The 25,013-nt window shown below is 35.9% G+C and overlaps 1 protein-coding gene across 1 annotated transcript in view; it reads right to left on the minus strand.

Annotated features, from left to right (window-relative positions):
* Positions 1 to 18: 18 nt before the first annotated feature.
* BBS7 (Bardet-Biedl syndrome 7) overlaps positions 19 to 25,013 on the minus strand; it is a 44,971-nt gene continuing 19,976 nt past the window's right edge. Inside the window, exons 9-20 of the mRNA XM_059067568.2 lie at positions 22,423 to 22,507; positions 21,577 to 21,679; positions 19,309 to 19,501; positions 18,008 to 18,082; positions 15,155 to 15,220; positions 10,567 to 10,706; positions 8,144 to 8,308; positions 4,567 to 4,676; positions 4,356 to 4,459; positions 4,085 to 4,208; positions 1,617 to 1,762; positions 19 to 1,140 (exon numbers count right to left, since the gene is read on the minus strand). Of these exons, the coding sequence (XP_058923551.1) occupies positions 1,629 to 1,762; positions 4,085 to 4,208; positions 4,356 to 4,459; positions 4,567 to 4,676; positions 8,144 to 8,308; positions 10,567 to 10,706; positions 15,155 to 15,220; positions 18,008 to 18,082; positions 19,309 to 19,501; positions 21,577 to 21,679; positions 22,423 to 22,507 (1,299 nt within the window). The 3' untranslated portion in view covers positions 19 to 1,140; positions 1,617 to 1,628. The remainder of the gene's footprint in view (positions 1,141 to 1,616; positions 1,763 to 4,084; positions 4,209 to 4,355; positions 4,460 to 4,566; positions 4,677 to 8,143; positions 8,309 to 10,566; positions 10,707 to 15,154; positions 15,221 to 18,007; positions 18,083 to 19,308; positions 19,502 to 21,576; positions 21,680 to 22,422; positions 22,508 to 25,013) is intronic.

Raw genomic sequence — 25,013 nt, forward strand, 5'->3', positions numbered from 1 at the left:
CTACAAGAAATTCAACTAGACAGTCATTAATTTTTATCTCTTTTTTTCCCCAAGGTGTGGCAGCCAACAAAAAGCACGGAGCAAAATTCTAGTGACCTAGATATAATTATGTGTTCCATTTAGAAATGAAGGTTGTTTAAACATAGTAAAAACAACATGACCTTATAAAAGTAAAACTCTCTTAGCAGTATGTGCCTTTAACAAATTTTCACATTTAATATACAACAAGGCTTGCACATAACTAATAAATATAATGGTATATAATTAAGAAGAAGCACTGTTGTTTTCCAACAAATTCATAAGTGTGCCCTTCTTGAAAACACACAGAATAGTTTATTTTCTATTATAATCCTTATGCTATTTTAAACAACTTTTAAGTACAATATTCACTTGAATATGAATATGAATTAAGATTAATAACGTCCATAGACGTAAAGTCATATTTCCCTCCATTTATGATAAAAAAGAAATCAGTGGATATTAGTGCAGGAAAATCTAAGACGCTGTCACTATTTCGACACTATTCACATGTAGTACACTTGTATAGCCCTACTGGTTACAGCACATCAAGTTAAGATCCCCCCAATCTGTGCAAGTTCTGCTGATTTCCCTGGCCAACTCAAGTATTTTACCCGAGCATGGGTCACAAAACATTACCAAGCAACCAACTGTAAATCAATCTCAATTCCTAAAAAAAAATTTATGTTATTTCCCCTGGTTGACAACATACATAGTAACCAGAACGCAATCCAGGCACCAGAACTTGGGTTCCATCTTTACAAAACAATAGCATGTCCTCTTAAACACTAACCTCACTGAGAATCAGTTTTCTTACATGATTTGACAAAATAATCAATATATGTTGTCAAGATCAAATGAGGAGGGACTCCCCTGGTGGCACAGTGGTTAAGAATCCGCCTGCCAATGCAGGGAACATGGGTTCGATCTCTGGTCCAGGAAGATCCCACATGCCGCGAAGCAACTAAGCCCGTGCACCACAACTACTGAGCCTGTGCTCTAGAGCCCGCGAGCCACAACTACTGAAGCCTGCGTGCCTAGAGCCCATGCTCCGCAACAAGAGAAGCCACTGCAACGAGAAGCCGGCACACCACAACGAAGAGTAGCTCCCACTCACCACAACTAGAGAAAGCCCACACACAGCAACGAAGACCCAACGCAGCCAAAAATAAATTAAAAGAAAAAAGATCAAATGAGGTAACATATGTAAATACATTTTGAAAACTGTAAAGCAGTATATACATATGTGTTTGATATTAAATATTTGAATATATTTTCATTTTCCAAATAATAGTTCTCAATTATTATAAACATTATAATTATAAAATAATTATTTTATATGATTATTATAAAACATCCACTTGAAAAAATTCATTTAAATCCCTTATAATCATTCCACTTGTTTTAAAAATAAAAATTCTTTATTTGTAAAAAGTTCCATTTGTCAAAAAAAATAGAAGCATTACTAAAAAAAAGTCACACCTCATATATTTTTAGATAATATTAAAAAATGCACTTGAAATAAAAGTATATACAGTTAGCTTGCAATTCTGTTTTAACATTTTTCATTTAAACATACAACTTCTTTGGAACTTTACCTTATTTATATTTCATGCAGCATCAAAGAAAGCAATCAATGCATTTTGGTCATAACTGTCCAGAATCTCCAGTAAAAGAGGCACTTTGGTTTTTACATTGGTGCCTTTGAATTTGAACTTATCTATGAAAAGATCGGTGATCATGCCTATAAAAAAAATGTTAATTTTCTGTCATTGATGACACATTATTTAATGAAAGTAAGCAACTGCTTGAGAATCTATTTCTAAGCACCTGTAATTCCATTATTTAACATACAGAAATCAGAAAGGATTGATGCATTAAAAATATTTGGGGAGGATTTCAAGGCAAGTTTCAAAATATAAATCATTTGGCTAATAACCCTCTTAACAATTGGTTATAAGCTATTAATTCAGACAATCAACTGCTGGCCAGTTTTGAACTGCTATTGGTATATATAAAATTACAACAAGTGGGTGTTTTTTTTCCCACCAGGCTGACCATTATGACATAGTGTAGACATATTCTGTTCATAACAGCTTTATCTGAATTAAAATATCCCATCTATATGTTGACCATTCTTAGGATTTGACTTGAAGGCAAATATTTCTAGTTTCAAAGATCTGGGCAAGTTATTTCACCTTTGAGTTTTTGCATATATATAGTGGGAATAATTCAAGCTACCAATCTTTTATCTAAAACTCTTGATGCAAGATGTGTTTCAGAATTTTTCATATTTTAGGAAGATAATAAAAGGAATATACCATAATATGCCATATACATGGCATAATACCTGTGGAAAGTGAATGGCAGCATCTGATAACAAAACATAACATTTCTGCAACAAAATATATGAATATTCATACTAAGTGGAATAAAAAAACTATAAATAACCTCATATCAGTTTAAGGGAGGTTTTGTTATTAATTCAGATCAAGTCAGATTTATTGCCAAATGATTTATGAAAAAAGTTTTTGATTTCAAAGCTTTCTGGACTGTGGAATTGGTGATAAGATATGGTGGTTCTGCACCACCCATCTTCTAAGTTGTAATGAGGATAAAATATCATATGTTTGCCATATAGTAAATATTAAGATATTATATATTATTGTTACCGTTTATGAGCAAGTCTCTGGGCATAAAATAAATTCATTAGGTAGATCTTAAGGATCAATATGGACTGATGATACCAACTGACTCTACAGAAGACTCGGCACAGTGCAAAAAGCTTGCATTTGGGAGCGAGGAGGTTCTAATGAAGTCTTTGCCACCACCTACCTATGTGACAACACATTCTTAAGCTCAGATTTCAGTTTACAGATGTGAAAACCAGAGATAACACTATCTACACCTCGAAGAGCTGTTGTAAGGATTAAATATCCCCCCTGATTATAAAGATGTTATAAATAAGTAGGCGTGCTATGCACAATAGGTCTTATATAAAGATCACAAAAAATGTTTCCTTAAGCTGTTCCTCCCCTCCTTTCTCTTGCTCTTGTTTTTTCAACACAACTGTGAAACATTCAACTTCTCGCCACCAAAGCAGAATGAGTTTTAAATGTAAATTGAAGACTTCCCTGGTGGCACAGTGGTTAACAATCTGCCTGCCAATGCAGGGGACATGGGTTCGAGCCCTGGTCCGGGAAGATCACACGTGCCACGTGCCGCAGAGCGACTGGGCCCGTGTGCCACAACTGCTGAAGCCCTCAAGCCTAGAGCCCGTGCTCTGCAGCAGAAGCCACCACAGTGAGAAGCCCACGCACTGCAACGAAGAGCAGCCCCCGCTCACCACAACTAGAGAAAGCCTGTGTGCAGCAACGAAGACCCAATGCAGCCATAAATAAATAAATTTATTTTTTTAAAAAAGTAAATTGACACAGCGCATATATACCCCTTATTAAATTTTGCATAAAAATATTAAATGCTGCATTTTTTTTTTTTTTTTTTTGCTGTACGCGGGCCTGTCACTAATGCGGCCTCTCCCGTTGCGGAGCACAGGCTCCGGACGCACAGGCTCAGCGGCCATGGCTCACGGGCCCAGCCGCTCTGCGGCATGTGGGATCTTCCCGGACCAGGGCACGAACCTGTGTCCCCTGCATCGGCAGGCGGATTCTCAACCACTGCGCCACCAGGGAAGCCCTAAATGCTGCATTTTGATATTTCAGAATAGCAATAAAAACTGAAAATTATTTGTGTGAAATATAGCCTAAATTGTAATGCTTCATAGGTTATATTCATTTCATACTGGGTTTCTTCATATATATAGATTAATTCATTGCATTACACTTATTTCACTTCTTAATGTTTATTTGTATTTTATCTAGTAAGAATATTAAACATTAAAACCCACTTGCCAAAATAAATCTACTGGGCAGTACATGGGCTGTTACTGGTTCATGACTGCTGTAAGCTTTGCCCATCTCCATCTGCCCAGCTTCTCTCCTGTGATCCTTTGCAAACGGTCAGTAGAAAAGAAATGTGACAAGGTATTCTAGAATAGTTCACTAACCATAGAGTCTTTCAAGATGTGCAGGTTGCTTTTTGTATTCTTCCTGTAGGTGATCTGCCTCTTCTAGGATACAGCGATATTCTGGTATCAGAAAGTTTGTGTTTCCCTCATGAACCTGCAATTCCTTATTTAAAATAAAAAACAGAAGCACTTAATGTTCAAAATTTAATCCAGTGCAAAGTGGATTTAAAGTGTAAAACTTTGTCTTTACAATTTTAGAAATCCCATCACAATAAAATAATGATCATGAGTCCATGACACAAATACTTACTTGCAAAGCATCAATTAATTGCACTTTCTTAGCCAAAAGCAACTGGTACTCCAGCTTTGGGTGGATTAGCTTTAATGTGTGTTTGACTGATACTTCATTTATCTCTAGAAGAAGTTGAGTCAGGCACAATTAGATAAGTCACTTTGATCAGGAACATTCTTATTGTAACAACAACCCCCAAAAAACAGAAAGAATGATTCTTTTTTTTTACCGTATGATATGTTGAGGTTAATTTTCCTTTTTGTAGCTTCTTTAGAGAGCACATCTTTTAGGATGGATATAGTAGAAATGTTGTCAGATTTAAAAACTCCTTCACCTTTTCTGTAAAATTAATATTTTTAAAAGAACAGCTTTAGAAGGAAATACATGCAATAAATATGTCCAGTAAATACATATTTTGAGAATAGGACCTTGTGTTTAGACTTCATTTAATCTTAGATTTCTTTATATACACAACTCAGGGCTTCCCTGGTGGCGCAGCGGTTGAGAATCCGCCTGCCGACGCAGGGGACACTGGTTCATGCCCCGGTCCGGGAAGATCCCACGTGCCGCGGAGCGGCTGGGCCCGTGAGCCATGGCCGCTGAGCCTGCGCGTCCGGAGCCTGTGCTTCGCAACGGGAGAGGCCACAACGGTGAGAGGCCCGCATATCACAAAAAAATAAAAATAAAAAAATAAAATAAAATAAAATAAAATATATACACAACTCATTATTAATGTAAAACATATTTAAACATGTAACCTTTTACTGTTGTAGCAATTCAAGTTCTAAACATACTTGTAAAACTGAATAAAAGATGTTAGACACATGCCTCCAAAAGATACGACAATTTATATAAGTTCTTCATTTAAAACACATTTATTTCATTTTCACTAATAAAATTTCCAATAGCTAACCCCTTATGTATATAAAATGCATTTAGAATTGCTTACTTTCACATAAGTTTTTTTAAATGTAATCACATAAATTCCAGCATGACTATATGTTTCATCCTTAAAAGAAAGCTACTATCAAACCGAAGAGTAACATCTTCTGTTCTGCCATGCCCAGCATCAATTGCCACTTCTTATGTTCACAGGACCCTTCTTTTTCTTTAGGGAACCCCTCCCTCCTTCTCTCTCTCTCTTTCTCTCTCACCCTTTTCAATCCACATAGTTTCATTGGCACTGGCCCCAACCCCATTTCTGGGACTTCAGGAGGAAGTTTTCAGCAGCGTATTCCATACCCCTGAGCACAGTGGTTCACGACTCAACGATGATACTCAATCCTGGGACTTTTATTGGAACTAGTGGGAAAGAGAGGCTATGGTAGCTGAAAAGATATGAAGCTGGATGGGGCTGTTGGTGGCCACCATGGCACTACACAGGAAAGCCAAGAGAAGACAAAAACAGAGCTGAGCAATGGAAAGGGAAAAAGTCTTGACAGTATCAGTTAAGCCACTGATCCAGTTATGCTTGAGGCAGACTACGCTAGTCTTTTAAGTTATATGAGCTAATAAATTCCTTTTATTTGGTTAGGCCTGCTTACATTTGGTTCCTTTTTATAATGACCAAAATTTTCCTAATTAATATATACCATCTTTCACATATTCAGTGTTGCCTTTTTATTTGCTTTTATATTGACTGCTGTAGGCAAATGCTAATTCTTTTTCTCTAGAAAGACAAATAATACACACTTATTATGATCCCAATTATGTGTTAGAAATCATGAGATTTTTTTCACTAGTCTTCAATTTTAATTAATGATATTTAACATTAAATACTTATACAGTACCTGGCACTGTGGAATGACTCACGTGGTTTATCCTCCTTTAAGCATCACAATTTAGTGAAGTAAGTGGTACTATTTCCATTCGTCAGAAAAGAAACAATCTCAGAAAGTTAAGTAATCTAGCTAAGAGCAAATAGCTGGTGAGTCACAGAGCCAGATTCAAACCTAAGTATGTCTGTCTCCAAAGTACATGCTTCTATACTTCTTCCACATATACGTATTTTATGGAACAAAAAACATTTATTGAGTACCACTATGTTCAAAGCCATGTGTTAGATACTTGGAGGATACATACAAAGTTAATTAAGAAATAAACTCTGCCCAGAGCTTACAATCTGATTTAGAGACAAGCTTACATAAAAATTATTATATACTTCAAAAAAATAACAATAAAAATCTAAGGCAGGTAAGAATAAAATGTTACGGGAACAGAGAAGAAAATCAAGGAAGACTTAAAAAATGTAGCTATTGAGTTGGGCCTTTAAGAATAAGTAGAGTTTTGACTATTAAGGAAAGAATATTTAAAGACACAGAATGGTAAAAAGCAAAGGTATGCTATTATAAAAATATGTAGTATGCCAGGGGCCTGTCAAATTCTCTGCTATGATTAAAACGTGAGGTTCGCTGTGGTACTTCAAAACTGAAGTCATGATTCCAGGTTTACACAGGTAAGATCCCCTGGAGGGTACAGTGAAACACCCCCATAGAACTGATGCTAAAACCAATTAGATTTCTGGAGAGTTCTTGGTCCCAAAGGCTATATGCAGAGGTAAAATTATGTGTTCACTGTTGTTTCCAGAACCTAGCATGGTAAAGTCTCAGCTAGGACGCAGGAAGTAGAATACCTCAGTAAGCTGCTTAGGGAAAGAAGCTTTAAGAGACAGAGACAGAGATAAGATAAGAAACCTCCTCCCCTCCAAACAAACAAAATTAAAAACAAAAACAAAAGATCAAACAAACAAAAACAACCTACAGATGTGAGAGAATGAGAATGCAAAAACCTTGAAGAAGTATGAGGGTACGAGCTCAAAGCAGATGTAGAGAAATCAGCCTTACCCAACACATTCAGAAAAAGAACAAAGGAGAAGGAAATTTTAGCCTCTACTATATTCAGAAACAGAAATTAGGGGCGCCTAATGGGAGATGAGTAGGGAGTGACAGTGAAGGGGGTGGGAGGGCAGCTGGGAGCTTGAGAAGAGTGTCAAGGAATAATGACCTTCACCTCAGTGTGGTAGCTTCAAACGCCTGCGTGTTCAAGCGCTCAAGTTCTTGAGCCATTTCCTATTCTTGCATAAAGAAATTCAATGGTAATTCTTCTTGTAATTCTTACTGGAATTAGGATAAATGTTCAAATCAATTTGGGAAGGACTTGCATGTTTACAGTGTCTTCATATTGATAACTATAGAATATATTACTCCATTAAATCAAGTCTTTAATGTCAATAAAATTTTAAAGTTTTCTTCATGAAGTTCTATGCATTTCTAATAATGAATATTCCTACAGATTTTACATGAACATTTTGTTATTGTTATCGCTGCTCTGAAAGAATCTTTTTTTTTTCTTTTTTTTGCGGTACGCGAGCCTCTCACTGTTATGGCCTCTCCCGTTGCGGAGCACAGGCTCCGGACGCGCAGGCTCAGCGGCCATGGCTCACGGGCCCAGCCGCTCTGCGGCACGTGGGATCCTCCCGGACCGGGGCGCGAACCCGTGTCCCCTGCATCGGCAGGCGGACTCTCAACCACTGCGCCACCAGGGAAGCCCTGAAAAAATCTTTTTAAACAATTTATTTTCTAACTGGTTATGGCTGAGAACTGGAAAGGTATTCCTCTTTCAAATTCATCTTTAGTCAATCATTTTTTAAACTCATTAATTCCATTTGTTTTTCAACAGATTCTCTTAAACAGTATAGTTTTTTCAATCATATTATTTGCAAATTATTACTGCCTTAAAACTTATGAAAATTTAGAAATTCCACTTATGTAAAAAACACTTGTGAACCAGGAATAAGTTTTATTTACCTGTAGGTACTTTCAAGTTGTGTATCCAGGAAGGTGTTCTGAAAGTAAAATGTCACACATTCTCCTGCTGGAGGTTTTTCAGGAACTTCAGGCAGGCAAAAAACCACCCAAGAGTGAAGTTCAGCAAAACTGAACTGGCCTGTCAAAGTCAGTGTATTCATGGGTCTGCAATTAAAAAGCAGAGGTACACATATTTGTCTGGGAATACACAGAGGTATTATATGTACTCAACACATTAAACAACAGAATTTTGCAACAGTAATTACAAATAGAAAAGCAGCCATTTAATTTTTCTCAGATTAATCTTACCCATCAGATAAACATTTTGATTTCAAGGAAAAAGAAAAAAAAGAATGCTTATCTATACCTGTACTTTTAATATTCGGTTAAGTGACATAAATAGCTTGTTTTCATTATAACATGCCTTCACAAATACAATTCAGTTTACTCAGGTAAATTCCATTTTTTAAAAGTTCATCTAGTGTTTATATTATAGGAACTACAAAAGATAAGAATCTCCTAAAGGAAAAAATCAGCATAATGTGAAGGCAAAGAATTGGGCTTTTAAGTAAGACGGACATGGGTTTGAAACACTTAGCTGCATGCCACTGGGAAAGTTAGGGAATGGTACCTTCTGTTTTGCAGGGATATGGAATTAACTTTCTATCTGCAAATTACACATATACACAAAAGGTTGTAAAATAAATCAAATAAATTTAAAAGAAATCAAATGGATAAAGAATTAAGAAAATGCAAGTTTATGGAATTAAAGGTACAGAAAGAATTTTAAGAGAATACAGAATAGAAAGGACTTTTGAGATCGCCACACCAACTCTATTTGCAGATGAGAGAACTAAAGGCCAGAGATTATTTTCCCAAAGTCATGCAGGAACGGATATAAGGCTATAATCTGAGTCTCCTGAGTCCCAGTTTGCTGTTCTTTCCAGAACACCACGCTATACCTCCTTTAACAACTCTGACTTTTAGGCAGGAAGACACCCTCAGAGACTCCATTCTCGTTTTTCCAAAACCTTCCTTAGTAACTTTTCTCCTTACATCTTATTTAAATTACGTATCTTTAAAATTACAAGCGGCAATAGAAAAAACATAGGCTTTGGCCTCAAATCTTCACTCTGTTTCTCATATCAACAAGTTACTTACTTTTCCAGACATGACTACTTGTTTTGCCGTAAGACTTAAATGGTAACACCTAAGCTCTGAGCACAGCGCATGGCACAGGGAAAGTAGTCACTAATCGTTCATTTCTTTCCCTTCTTCATTTAAGGCCATGGCCTCCCATTTTCAGAAAAGAAACTAAAAAACTATAACCAGGAGGATGATTAAGTTGGAGTGGAAGTTAGAAATAATAGGGACTATCACAACTTATTGCTCTACCGGTATTTCCTGAGGTGAAGTAGAAAGGAATTACAATGTTTGAGGCTAATACAATAGGGTCCTGTTTACAGAGAACTCAATGCTAAACAGTATTTTCTCACGATAGATGTTTGAGACAGAGAACTGGTACTCTACTGATTTCAGAATGGTAAACACAGGAGAAAGATAGGAAAGTACAGCTCAAATCAGCCTCTAAAAGAAGACAAAGACTCTTACGTCTATTAGAAATATTAATACAGGTATCCCCTGCTTTTTGAAAGTTCACCACTTTATGCCACTTTGTTTTTACAAAAGGCCTACACGAGTGCCCATTTTCGGTAACCAAGAGAAATCCAAAGAGGAGTTTTGCTTTTACCAAAAAAGGTGAAAAGCAAAAACAGCCTCAGCGTTTGTTCTGCAGCAGCTGTTACCGAAGCGGCACGTACCCCCAGCAGCACTGAGAGCGGCCCCGCCGAGTTCCTTCTCCAGGAACTACACTCAGCTTCTTAACATCAGGCCACATAGCTTTGAACTGTCTGTCAGCATCTGTGCTTTATCCCAATTTATTTATTTATTTATTTTTTTATTTTGGCGGTACGAGGGCCTCTCGCTGCCGTGGCCTCTCCCGTTGCGGAGCACAGGCTCCGGACGCGCAGGCTCAGCGGCCATGGCTCACGGGCCCAGCCGCTCCGCGGCATGTGGGATCTTCCCGGACCGGGGCACGAACCCGTGTCCCCTGCATCGCCAGGCGGGCTTCTCAACCACTGCGCCACCAGGGAAGCCCCAATCCCAATTTATTTTGAGCATCCATTATCAAGATGTGTCCTACAGTAACTGCTTCTTAGCTTTATGCTATTTTGGCTTATGAAAGGTTTCACAGGAACACTCTACTTTCAGATAGCGGGGGAAACCTGTACACAGCATTTAAATATTTATTTAATTTTTTTAAAGTACAACTAGCTACCAGAATTTACACTACTAAAATAAAAAGAAACTTTATCTGCATCATGTAATATACTAAAAATAAACTTCTCCCTCCTTTGTCCTACCTGTCATGATCAATAAAGTGAGTTCTTTGATGGAGTGAAAGGGGTTTGATAAGGTACTGGCGGACCTGACATGTTTTGGGTTGAATTCTTGGAGTCACATATGCTTGAAGTGTGCCATACTGGCCTTCAATTGAGCGAATCTGAACACAAAAGAGGAAAGAAAATAAGAATAATCCAGCAACATAAAGGCTATCTTTAAAATGTTCAACACAAGTAAGCAGGTACTCAGGCCTCAATCTCTTCTGCAATATGCTGAAGGAAATAAGGACATTCTATTAAATAAGAACTTTTTACCTCTATAGCAAAAGAAAATTTTAAAAGATTTTGGTAATCAAAAGCAAAATTAATCCATCTATGAAAGTCATCTCCACCACATATTTTTAGGTCATTCCCAAAGACAGACATTCTCACACACCACCCTATCACATCTAACAGTGTAGGTGTATAATATATTGTATTCACATAATTCACATAAAAAATGGTTAAAATTTAAAAGATTCACATAAAAAATGGTTAAAATTTAGACATTGTTGTTGAAGGGATAAGTGGGTCAATAACTAATACTTCATTTTCTCAGAAATAGGGGTATTATAGCATATGGTTATTGTTATAAAAACCTACTGACAGAAAAAAACAATGTTTCCAAGAACTTAATTCTTGACTTTCTATGAAAATAGAGAAGCATACTCACAATCTAATTATGACATATTTGGATTAGGAAATTCTTTTTAAGCTGTTTTGAATATGGCTAGTTGGATATCCTGAGAATTTAAAACACGTACAGAAAACCCTAATTCATGAAATTGTGAAGACCTAATTTTAGGAGTTAGAAAGCGGTCGAGTTTCTCCCTCCTGTCCCTTTCAGCTCCTCTCTGTTGCAATTCATGAAGTGGATTGTAGTACCTCTTGTATTACAAAGGCAGCTTCTCGAATCTAACTGATATACCAGCTCATACTTTTCCTGGCATGTGAGGGGGAAAAAAAAATCAATGCTTTACCTAAATGGGAAACATAAATAAAAGTTTAAAGCAAGATTTTTTGCAAATTTTATACTGAAAATATTGTTCTGAATGGGAAGAGAGAAAAGTTAAGGAAAAGAATAAAATTACAGAAGGAACATTAAAAATTGATCTGATAAAGCTATATTTTAGGGTTTCTTTTTAAAGGGTAAGCTTACACTGGCACATAAATTTTTCCACAATAACTTCACAATTAGTATAACACGGGGAATATAGCCAATATTTTATAATAACTGTAAATGCAATATCAACTTTAAAAAAAGAATATAATTGTTCATAATATTAAGAAAAGTCATAATGCTTTCTGATTATATACTTCATATTCATTATTTTAAAAATCCACACAATGAAGAAAAATTAGGATTAACATATAAGTAATCTGAAATCCTACCACCCAGAGATGATCATTATTGCTATTTTGATAGTCAACCTTTCATACATCTCTCTATGCAGATGTACAAAAGTAATGCATAACTTCAAATGACTAAATTCTATTTATATCATAGACATCTTTGTTTTTATTTCTAATAACCACATTTTTCCCTTATCTCTGCCTCTCCTAATACCGTCACCTCCCTGGCACTCCCATTCCACCCATACCTTCCCCCTATTGTATGACCTATCGTATCAGACAGGTATGTTTCTTTTTATACATTTCTTCATATTACAGATAATATATATACACATATGTAGGACTTTCATCTGCATTTTGTGTTTTTCATGGAATTTGCTCCATGTTAACAGGAATTGACCAACTCATTCTTTATTGCATCTCTGCAATATTCTATGAAATGGATAAACACCTATTTATTCAAACATTAAATTACTGAGTGTTCACTTTGGTTCAACTTTTCTGCCTCTACAAACAATGCTGCAGTTAATTATATATATATCTGTGTGTACAATACTATGATTTTATTGCTATGAAATAGATTCCAACAAATTATAGCCTATTTTACCAAAGTAGCAATAAAAATTTTTATTTCCTTCAGCTATGATTGAGAGTGTCCTTTTCCTCATCCTGCCACCTGGTAATTCTGCTTTTTCAAAATTTTTGCCAATCTGTTAGACAAGCAGAAACTGATTTTTGTTATTTTGAGTTTCCCTAACTGATAATGAGGTAGAATATGTTCTTTTAATATTTGTTAGCTATTTTGATTCCCTCTTCTGTGAACTGCCTACCCATATTGGCCTATTTTCCTAATTGGCTAGTCTTCTTTTTTTGTAAGGAAGAAGATTCTTTCTTTCTTTGGCTGCATTGGGTCTTAGTTGCAGCATGCGGGATGTTTCATTGCAGCATGTGGGCTCAGAAGTTGTGGTGCATGGGCTCTCTAGTTGTGGCATGTGGGCTCCAGAGTGCATGGGCTCAGTAGTTGTGGCACACGGGCTCTCTAGCTGTGGCACGCAGGCTCAGTAGTTGCGGCGCATGGCCGTAGTTGCCCGACCAGGGATTGAACCCGTGTCCCCTGCATTGGAAGGTGGATTCTTAACTACTGGACCACTTGGGTAGTCTTTTTTTTTTTTTTTTTTTTGCGGTACGCGGGCCTCTCACCGTTGTGGCCTCTCCCGCTGCGGAGCACAGGCTCTGGACGCGCAGGCTCAGCAGCCATGGCTCACGGGCCCAGCCGCTCCGCGGCATGCGGGATCCTCCCGGATCGGGACACGAACCCGTGTTCCCCACATCAGCAGGCGGACTCCCAGCCACTGCGCCACCAGGGAAGCCCTTGGGTAGTCTTTTTAAACAACTTATAAGCAGTCTTCATATTCTGATATTCACCCATTATCTGGAAGACAGCTTCTTTTTGAAAATAACTAGGTATTTAATTCATCTGAATTTATCTTTTATAACATATAGCATAAGAATTCACTTAATATTCTTCCAGATGGATGCCAGTTGTGTCAATAGCAATTTTTATTTTTATTTTTTTAATTAATTAATTTATTTTTGGCTGAGTTGGGTCTTTGTTGCTGTGGGTCTAACCACTGTACCACCAGGGAAGTCCCACCAATAGCAATTTTTAAATAAAAATAGTAATTTAATAGAATTTTCCCTACCTAAAAATGATGTGCATTAATTTCCCATAAATATGTGCTGGGCTATATTTCTAGACTTTGTTTTGTTGCGTGACCTATTTATTTAGGCCTTGTAAATACCCCATATTTTTATTATAGTACGTTTTACCATAGGGCAAGATAAGTTCCACCTTTTCTCCTTTTTCATAGTTTGTTGGCTCTTTTCAGGCATTTACTCTTTCCTCTGAACTTTAAAGTTATTGTATCCAATTTTTAAAAAGGACATAGGATTTTAATATTTTTAGGCCTACTTCCTAATGTATTGGCACAATCTAGCTCAGTGAATGTAATCTAAATGTTTAATTAGGTTACGTAAATATGCTGAAGTATATTCCTTTAGAACTTATACCAGTTTTCAATTTTTCTTTCGAAATACATGAAAGGGGACTTATACAGATGAAAATAAATTGTTTAGAAAAAAATTACATTTTAACTGGAACTTCCTTAACCAGATGTGAAAAAGTTATTGTGCAATAGCATCTCTCTTGAAAAGAGCATACTTTGAGTTTCAGAACATCAGGAGAAAGTTATAGTGCTTAATTTTTGGATCATAAACATATCAAAAATAATTTTTTTTAAAAATTTCACACTAAAAATTAAATAACTAAAATAAACTTGTGTGCTACAATCAGTATTTAATTATAAAAGTGATTATGTTAGTAAATTGCAAAAGGAAACCTCAAAGATTTTCCGTGGAATAGTTGGTAATGACATCACTGGAATGCAATCAGAAAAATCCAGATAATAGGAAAATATAGGGCAAATGCTCAGATACTTCAATAACCAAATTACCTTATTTGGACCATGATTTGTTGAAACAAACTAAAAACACTACACTAACCATTTGAAAAGACTAAGGAATTATTATTGTTTTTCTTAGGTGTGATAACAGTATTGGAGTTATGTTTTTAAAAAGAATTCTTATCTTTTAAGTGGAGATATGTATATGCATAACAGATTCACTTTGCTGCACACCTGAAACTAACACAACATTGTAAATCAACTATACCCCAATAAAAAATTTTTTTAATACAAATTTTACATAATCACTTAAAAAAAGAGTTCTTATCTTTTAAACATATGTACTGAAATATTTACTAATAAAATTATAAAGTATCTTGTATTTGCTTCAAAATAATTTGGAATGGAGAGTGACAGCATAAACAGGATTGTCATGAGTTGATCATCGCTGGAACTGGAATCGTTACTTTTATGTATGCTTGAAACTTTCCATAATAGAAAGTTAGAAAAAATATTTCCAGTTAGACGAAATTTAGGATTGGTAATTTTAGAAAACGTGACTGGTTGAGTGCTAACAGAAAAGAGAGTGGTTTGGGCTGAATTAAAACCTAATAGGTCATTCCAAAGACATTATTCCAAAATGCTCATTTCAGGGAGAAATTTAATGCAAAGAAATGACATCATATGTTGCAAGATTTACCAAGGAAAAAAGAAAGTTCAAACTTTCAAGTAAAGGTAATCTCAAACAGTCTTACCTTGAGTTCCAGCCTTGTGGTATTTGCCTGGCACCGATAAGTGGCGAGAAGAAAGTTGTCATTTGACTAGGAAGAATTCATAGTTGAGGAAAAGGATGAATCTATGTTTTTAACAATAACAACAGCACCAATAGTAATAATAATAATATTTATTTTTACTGAGCACCTATCATTTGGGTGGCACCATGCTATGAGCTTTACGCTTATTCCTACAAACAACCCTATGTGGTAAGTTTTAACAGAGGAAGAAATTGAGGCCTGAAGGGTTAGGTAAATTTCCTAAATGCTAGTAAGTAATAATAACACTGGTATGCAAATTCATATCTTTAAGACTCTAAAGCTCAATGCTCTTTCCATATTAAATCTCTCCAATAACACTTTAAAATATTAATTGTTCTCCTAAAAATTTAACCGGCAGTGCAAACCCCTAATGTTTGTATTATAAAGGTAAAAACATCAACCTTCAGTGCTGAATGTACTTGATTTTCACACATACTTATAGACAACTGAGAAATATCTCATCTATGTATTCCCAGCAAATAGCATAGTGTCAGGTAGACTGTAGGCATTCAACACGTTTGTTGAACAAAATTGCAGAGGTTACTTCAAGTATGATAACTTCTTAAAATTGAATAATAAACTACTAAAAACAGAAAAGTATATCTGTGTGCATGAACTGCAAAATCAGACAGAGCAACATGAACTATTTGATATGCAATTTTCAGGCACTGCTACTTCCCTATTTTTAATAAATACCTGAAGAAATAAAAAGAATGCTAATGTTAAAAAGAAAATTCAAATGTTTTAATTTCAAATAATCTAAACTCAGCAAACACAGAGGATCAGTCAACTTAAAAATATATATATACTTTTGTGTAATTAAAAACAAATGTCATATACTTAAGTATTTATGGATAAAACTATATAGCTTAATTAAAGGGGATAAAATGTCTGGAATTTGGTTTGGGATGGGGAGGGAGAGGGTAAAGAGCATAAAACAAGACTGGCCATACGTTAAAGTTAGTGATGAGTACAAGGAGGTTATTATAGTATTCTTTCTCCTTCTGTATATACTTGAAATCTCCATAAGATTTGTTTTCTAAGCAATCATTCTAGAAAATATGTTTTAAATTAGTATGAAATACTCATTTCCTAGAATCCTGCCGTGATAGAAACAGGTTAATCTTTCACTGTAACTTAGGAATTAAAGATCTGAAGTTCATACTAACTTGATTTTTTTAATGATCATAAAAATGCAGGTCTTAATCTTTTATGTTTTATTCTCAAACAGGGATGACAAAGCACATATAACATAATACAACTGTTATAAAATCTCTTATCAAAAAAAAGCTTTACTCTGAAATTATTTTGAAAATTATTCCCTAATATAACTATCAACTTTGTTCTTTATCGACTCTTGTTATCCTTCCCTTTTTAATGCCAACTCCAGTCACCATTTCCTGCTCTGGCTTGCCTTCTCCAATGCAGCTGCTCAAGACCTTCTCTGAACCCTAATGTCTCTTCAGGAGCCACACCTAAGCTCTGAGACTGCTTGCTAGTCAGCCAGTACCATGCAGAAAGAAGTGATACAGTAAGCGCGTCCAAAAGCTCTGATATGGCCTCATCCCAGGTACTTTGCACATAGTAAGTGTTCAATAAATGTCTGTCAAATGAAGGTTAAGCAAGAGTCAACCAGAAAAAGTGAGGAAAGGCAGGCAGATGGAACAGATCATGTTTAAATGTAGGAATGTGTGAAACAGTATAGCAATTTTCAAGAAATTTTAAGAACTTCAGTTTGGCAGAAATCATGTGCATGGGAGGGAAGGTAGCAGCTGGTGAGAGATTAAGTTGGAGATGTGATCAAGAGCTGAATTATGGAAAGTTTTTTATGCTACAGTGAGGAATCTTGACTTACATGCAGCTCAGGAAATAAGGAATCTTTAAAAGGTTTTGAGAAAAGGAATGACACGGTGATGTCTGTCTTTTAGGAAGGCCTCTCTGGTGGCAGTGCACAGCATAGCCTGGAGGTAAGAGGCAATACTGGAGACACAGAAACTGGCAGACGAGGAGTTCAAGCAAAAGCATTATGAGGGCCTGGAAGGTCAACAGAGTGCAAATGAAGCAGAGTAGACAAAGAAGAGCAAGGAGGTGGAAATGACAGAAATGAGTGACTACAGCAGCACCCCTCTTATCTGTGGTTTTGCTTTTTCAGGGTTTCTGTTACCCACACTCAACTGTGGTCTGAAAATATTAAATAGAAAATTCCAGAAATAAGCAATTCATAAGTTTTAAATTGCACACCGTTCTGCGTAGTGTGATGAGCACTTGAGACATCCCTCTCCATCCTGTCTGGAACATGAATCATCCCTTTGTCCAGCATATTCATGCTGTATATGCTACCCGCCCGTTAGTCACTTAGGAACCATCTCAGTTATCACATAGACCAACCTTCATGGTATTGCAGTGCTTGTGTTCAAATAACCCATGTTTTACTTAATAACAGCTCCAAAGTGCAAAAATAGCGATGCTGAAAGAAACATCGTATCATACAGGGGTTCCGTACTATTCGTGATTTCAGGCATCCACTGGGGGTCCTGGAATGTACCTCCAGCAGATAAAGGGGGAACTACTGTAACTGGATTTAACAGATTAGAGAGAGGAAGGAATTTAGGACAACACTCCAGCTTCTGGATTTTCTGAGGATAGGGAAAGAGAGTAGAAGCAGATTTTGAGGCAAGGGTTATGAAAGGAAATACAGAAGAAACATCAAACACTAGTAGCATTTATAGGCTTTATACAAAATGGCATAATGGAAATGAAAGCATTTGAAGAATTCTTTATATTTTTACTCACCTCAGAATCACAGCTGCTAAAGCTGACAACAGCAGAATTTTTATCCACATCTAGTAAATCTATTGGAACATCACTCTACAGTCAATATTAAAAAAAAAAAAGGTTCAGATGAAAAACTAAAAATTCTCACAACACATATTTTCTCTAAGGGTTCTCCTTAGTTCTAGTTTATGTTTGTCTCTAAAGTTGACAGTATGAACTCTCAACTTGTATTTGATAATATGCACTTCTAGAAAATAAATATAATAAAGAATAAGAGTTATATTACAATGACTTATTTTTTTCTAATTTGGATTAATCAGATCACAGAATTTCATCTCTCATCGCTCTCTTTAAAGTATAATCTTCCTACCTTTTTTTGTCAGTGCTAAAAATGTTACCATGGGCTGCAAATAATCATATGACCATTCTTACTATATCAGTTCATTTTTATCATTTTTTATTTCCCCTGTAACACAGAAAGGGGATAATTTTTGGTCACCTCCAGAGAGGTAGCTTCTAGGACAATGCTGTTGCGCTGTGTTCTGTGTGAATGGTGCTTCTGGAGTTGTTCAACGCAGTAGCCCTTGAGCTAGCATTACTTGAGAGACATTTCTGCCTCTAAGTTTTAATTAATAATCTGATCTCTCCCCCACATCTTTTTAAACTTTGTCTTCTTCTTCCTCTTTATTCTTTTCTCATTTTCTGATAGGTTTTCCATCTTGCTTATTTTCCATTCAACCTACTATCATCCTTTTCCACTCCCTGAATTATCTTCCAATTTAAAGAAAAAAATAATTGTTAAGCAACCATACTCCAATGTAAAATAAAAATTTAAAAAAAAACTAATAACAAAAAAGAAAAAAGAATTAAATAAATTGATAAATGGAGTTATACATTATTATCCCTAAGTTTCACCTTTTGAGACTATCTACCTAGAAAATGATGGTTAATGAGCAGGCTGTATTATTTTAGTAGTTAGAGCTTAAAAAAGGTTCTAATAAGGATATAAAATACTGGAGTTTTCTAAGTCACATCTCTGTTGAGATTCTTCTGAAGGCTAACCAGAGAAGAAATCTTTAATGTCCTTTCTAGGTCTTCCTGAAACTTAAGTCCATTGGTCTTTTGTTTAATATGTATAGGATAAATAAAATGTAAAGACATAATTTAAATAATCTATGAGCCAACTGATTAGCTAATGGAAGATTAAGATAAACATTTAAAATCACTGTTTAAAAGTGTTCAATAATAATTAGTGCATATGACTAGTTTGCAAAATAGATCCAGCCATAAAACAAAGAAAGTATAGACATTTTGCTTACCTGTATTAAGACATTATCTATCGCCGTCTGAACCTCTAAGATAAGGCTGTAGCTGGCATCATCTTTATTTAATGTAAACTTGTCATTTACACTAAATGAAGGTACTGCTGATTTTGCTTTGCTTGATTGAGAAGACTGTTGATGTTTCTCTCTTTCCTGTAGTACCTTATACTGCAGATGTTCCAACTCACTCCTAGAGGAAAATATATACAAATTTGTCACCTATAAGTATAAACATTTGAGATCCTTAGAATATTTACATAAGTCTGAGACATTTACTGCTGCAAAATGCATTTTTATTGGTTGAGTTAGAACTATAACACTAATAGGAACAAAATTTTTACTTCTATGACTGACCAAATGGTTCCACATTATTTATCTCTGATCTAAAAATTAAAACATCTACTCAGCCCCACACCAGCAATATTAATAAGGCTTTATAAGAATCAAGGCAGCCTGCAAATAATCAATCCTAATACATGAATCTGGTTACAGTCACATATAGCACTAATCAGAAAAGAAACTGATTGTTCTGGAGTAGAGGAACATATTAGATTTAATAAGAAGAAACAGAACGTGTGAAATCAGTAAACATGTACCTTTCAGTAAGACATTAGGGGCGACAGACAAAATAAGAAGCCTGCTGAGTATGAATATTTTGGAGACCACAAGGATAATCACGAGCCAGAGGTACAGCTGAAGTTCTACCAAGTGTTGGAGATTGAACTGTGCAGGCATTGCTTAGAGCTGCGCCAGTTGAAGGGAAAGGAAATGAAGTAAATAGTAACTAGGGTAGAACAACATGAGGTTTAGCTACGAGCCCCAATTTAGGGGGAAAAGTCTGGAAAGGCGTTTGGAAGGGATTTGCACACTAAACAAAGGAAAAGATTAATTTGTCGAGATATATTTACTGAGTGACTCTACGTACTTAGGATCCGGGTGCTGAATGAACAAAATAGGCATAAGTTTCTCGTGAACATACATTCCAGTGGAATCAGGAGGGGGCTGACGTGGTTATAAATATGAGGTATTGTACTGAGGACATGAGATAGTAGTTCATTAACTCTCCTTGATGTCCTTGCTGCATGAACATTAGAGCTTTCTCTCTCGGTGACTTTGGTGAACTGGTTTGTGGTGAACTGGTGGTGTAGCTTTGGTGAACTAGTTTGCCTCAAAAACTTCTGTAGCCATCAACCACCACCAAAAAAGGATCAGCCCTCACTCCTGAGGGCTGAGGGCTGAGGGCTGAAGGGCTAGGGTAAGGAGAACAGTCATTAAAAGTTTCAGCGGGGCTTCCCTGGTGGCGCAGTGGTTGAGAATCCGCCTGCCGATGCAGGAGACACGGGTTCGTGCCCTGGTCCGGGAAGATCCCACATGCCGCGGAGCAACTAAGCCCGTGAGCCATGGCCGCTAGGCCTGCGCGTCCCGAGCCTGTGCTCCGCAATGGGAGAGGCCACAACAGTGAGAGGCCCGCATACCGCAAAAAAAAAAAAAAAAAAAGTTTCAGCGACTCCCACTTCTTCATTGTATGCAGCAATTTTCCTTGAGGCCATTTTCACAGGACTTGTCAAACTGAACGGGGCCTGAAAGCAATCCCTGTGTCTAAGAGAGTCACCATTACTCATTTCCAGTAAGAAAACTTATAAGCCAAAGTTACAGACTCAGAAGGGTCCACAAGAGCAGTAAACATTAGAATTAATGAGGAATAGAGCCATCTGTGTTGGTTTCTTTCTAATGTCTATGAAAACAAACAAAAAAACCACTGTAACTGTTTATAATAAACAAATGAAAAAATACAATTCTTGAGCTAAGAAAAAAATCAACATAGAATAAAACATATAAAAAGTATATTTCTAACTCCAAAATATTAATCAGCACTTACTGCTAATTTTCTCAAACTGATAAACTTTCATTTAAAAAACGTGATAAACTGGGCTTCCCCGGTGGCGCAGTGGTTGAGAGCCCGCCTGCCGATGCAGGGGACACGAGTTCATGTCCCGATCTAGGAAGATCCCACATGCCACAGAGCGGCTAGGCCCGTGAGCCATGGCTGCTGAGCCTGTGCGTCCAGAGCCTGTGCTCCGCAATGGGAGAGGCCACAACAGTGAGAGGCCCGCATACCGCAAAAAAAAAAAAAAAAAAAGGTGATAAACTAATTAAATGTATGATTCCTTCCAATAAAATATACTGCATTTATAAATAAGAAAAAAACAACAATCACATACATTATGAAATGAAAAAAAAAAGCAAACAAAAATCCAAAATTACCGTAAAGAAGAAATTTTATTCTGCATCTCCTGATTAATTTTTAGTTCTTCTCCTGGTCCACTTTCCTTATGAATAGGCTCTGTTGTCAGACCTGTAACCCAGCCTGCAGAGATGAATTACAATCGTGCACCATTAAGTGCTGCTAGTGTTCAAAGAAACCCAAGATACATGACCCTGTGTCCACCAACGTCAACCTCACTTAGTCTTGGACTTATTCCTTTTCAAAAAACAAGACAAAACAAAATGCAAAAGAAATCAAGCTAGAAGATATTCAAACCATGAAGAAATTACTTTGGATACCATTTTTGTTTTGCCTGAAATATTGTAATACTACGATTAAGGAAATCTTTCACTTCTTAATTTAAAGTTTTAGTTTTCAAGGATGGAATAAGTCAACACATTCTAGCAAATGCAAAAAATAGCTGATGAATAAAAGTTGTCTTTCAAAAATTATTTTCATGGAAAGTTAAACTCTCATATAACTATTGTGAGAATACAAAAATGACCTACTCAAAAGCAAGCAAGTTTTATAAGAAATGTACACAGTAACAAACTAAATTTCAGTAAATAATTCTTTTTAAACCAAAGGATATCATTTAATTTTCAAAGATGCTAGAGATATACTAAGTACTTTTAAAAAGTATTATTCAAATATTAACTGTTTTATAAATCAATACACCTACTCCTCCTTCCTTTCTTATTTTTTAACCATTAGAGCTTTTAATGCTGTAGGTAAGAGTGACTTACTAATAAACATTTTAAAAAGTAATCATCAAAAGCAATTTATTAAATTTATATTTTTTATTATTGATTCTTTCTTCAACTAGCTATTACCATTTACCTTACCTGAATATGTGGATACCACGATTTCATCATAGCCATCTTTCCCTACACAACCACCCTGGATAGATGTGACACTCTCAGACAACGCCTAAAATAAATTTAAGATCAAGCATGTCATCAATAAAATTTCACAGATAAGTGAAATAATAAGCCACAAAACTTATTTTCCTGTCTCCCAACATTCAACATACATTTATTGAATACTTATTATGTGTAGACACTGAGATTGGAAAGGTGAAAATCCTGCACAAATGGCTGAAAATTCCAGTGCTTTTTAATTTGGGGAAAGAAGATTGAAAATGATTCATATATTTGTGTGTACCACTCAGCTACAGTAGTCATCTAATGAGCAAAATCATTTATTTATATAAAGGAATAAGTTTTTTTTTTTAAATGACATAGGCGGGAATTCCCTGGCAGTCCAGTGGTTAGGACTCCATGCTTCCACTGCAGGGGGCCTGGGTTCCATCCCTTGTCGGGAAACTAGGATCCTACAAGCCACGTGGCCAAAAAAAAAAAAAAAATTACATGAGCAAAACTCTCAATACATTTAGTTTATTACCTGAATTCCACAGACCACCTCTCATGTGTTTTCTCCAAATAGCTTTTTAGAAGAATAAAGAAGATGCTAGCTTACATGGAAGCTTTAGACAATTTGCTGCTATGGAGAGAAACCAAGTTTTTCAGATGGTTCGGGGTTTATATTTCTTTTAAGCAATACTTCCCAAACTTGTCTGACAATAATCACTTGGATGAGTCAACTAGGAATCTGTATTTCTAACAAGCACTCCAGGTCAGTGGCTTTCCAGCTATCTGGAAAGCAAGCAATAAGTTTCATATTGCAATCTGGTATAATTCACACATGAACATACACAACAACAGATATAATTTAAAAGGTTTGTGTTGTACTCTGATACATTCTAATCTATTCTCTTTCATTAAAAAAAAAACTGTGTTGGCAACCCATAAATGGGTTTGACCAGTGGCTCTGCCAGGTAATTATTATCAGGCAAGGCCCAGAACCATTGTCCTAAAGGAGAAGGTAGAGGGAATGGACACCAGTATTAAAAATCCTAGTTCTCTTCATCCTCCCTGCAGGAGGCAAACCTCTGAGCTATTCTGCAAATCAGGCTATCTTAGCTGTTCCTGAGCTAATTACCCGAGAGATTCAAGTAACAAAGGTTTGATTATACATTTGCATGAAGTTAGGTTCATAGGTGCATTGTGTTTGTTTGTTTGTTTTGCCTCACTGCACATCTTGCAGGAATCCTAGCTCCCCGACCAGGGATGGAACCCGTGCCCCCTGAAAGGGAAGTGCAGAGTCCTAACCACTGGACCACCAGGGAATTCCCCAACAGGTGCATTTTTAACAAGTGTCCCAGTGAATTTCATATACACTAGAATTCTTCAAACTTATTTGTTCATGTTCTCGCTAAAGTTAATTCTGAGAAAACAAACAAACAAAACTGCATCCATCCCTGTCTACATTTTTAAACTGACTTTCAGATTTTCATCACCACTTTAAATAGTTACAAAGAATGTAATGTCTGGAAGTTTTAGAGATTATAATTTTAAAATAAAACTGTCACATAATCACATCCCAATCATACCCAATGAACCTAAATATCAAGACAAATTTATATACACAATTGACTTAAAAATGAAAAAAACAAATCCTTCTTTCACAGCTGGAAATTTTACATTGTTCCCTGAACTTCTATTTTCACTCCACTTCCCCCACATATATTTATCTTAATGTAATGTACTCATATGCTTGAAATTCTTTTATTCTTCTCTGCAACCAAGAAAAAAGAAATAGAATTTTTTTATCTTCTGTCATTAAAAAGCTCTAAGAATTAGAAATTTCTATTGTCCTAATTATTAGCATTTCACAATTGATCGACAAATATGTTTTATATTAACTAACCACTAAAACAAAATTCTATAGGAAATGTATCTCATGAGATGAATGGGACATTTTTTCCTTCTAAATTATTCATGTACCACAATGAGTATTAATTATATATTGGTAGAATGAGACTGAGTTCCACATCAGTCCTATTCCTTTTTTTCATTTTCATAGATAGAAGCACTAATCGAGCTTAGTCCCATAAAGATATTGATGAGACTAAAAGAAATTTTGTTGTAGAAAGTTCACTCTATTGTTTAAATATCTTCCAAGTTACATACCTAAAATCATCTGATCTACCACTGAAAATGTTTAATGATGTATCATCTGACACCTTGATTAGGTCCTCGTTCTATTTATTGAAAGCAAAACACTGGAAACCAGCTGACTACAGAAGAATGTTTTACCGAGTCAATAGAGTCACACACGTTCTCACTTTCTGAGTGGTTTATTGAGTGACTATTAATTATAACTTACTCTTTCACTCACTTAGAAGTACCTTATTTAACCTAATGTACTCAGAAAAAGTTATAAAAATTAAAAAACTGTTAATTTCTACATGTTTTTTGTCAATACAACATTTTAATGAAATTTATTTATCTTCTGTACTACAAGTACCTTTTTATAAAAGTCTTGGAGTTGTAGATTTAGTTAATTCAACTTACACCTTAAAAAAGACAGTCAT

Source organism: Kogia breviceps, chromosome 6 (genome assembly GCF_026419965.1).
Source record: "Kogia breviceps isolate mKogBre1 chromosome 6, mKogBre1 haplotype 1, whole genome shotgun sequence".
In the NCBI taxonomy this organism is placed as follows: domain Eukaryota; kingdom Metazoa; phylum Chordata; class Mammalia; order Artiodactyla; family Physeteridae; genus Kogia; species Kogia breviceps.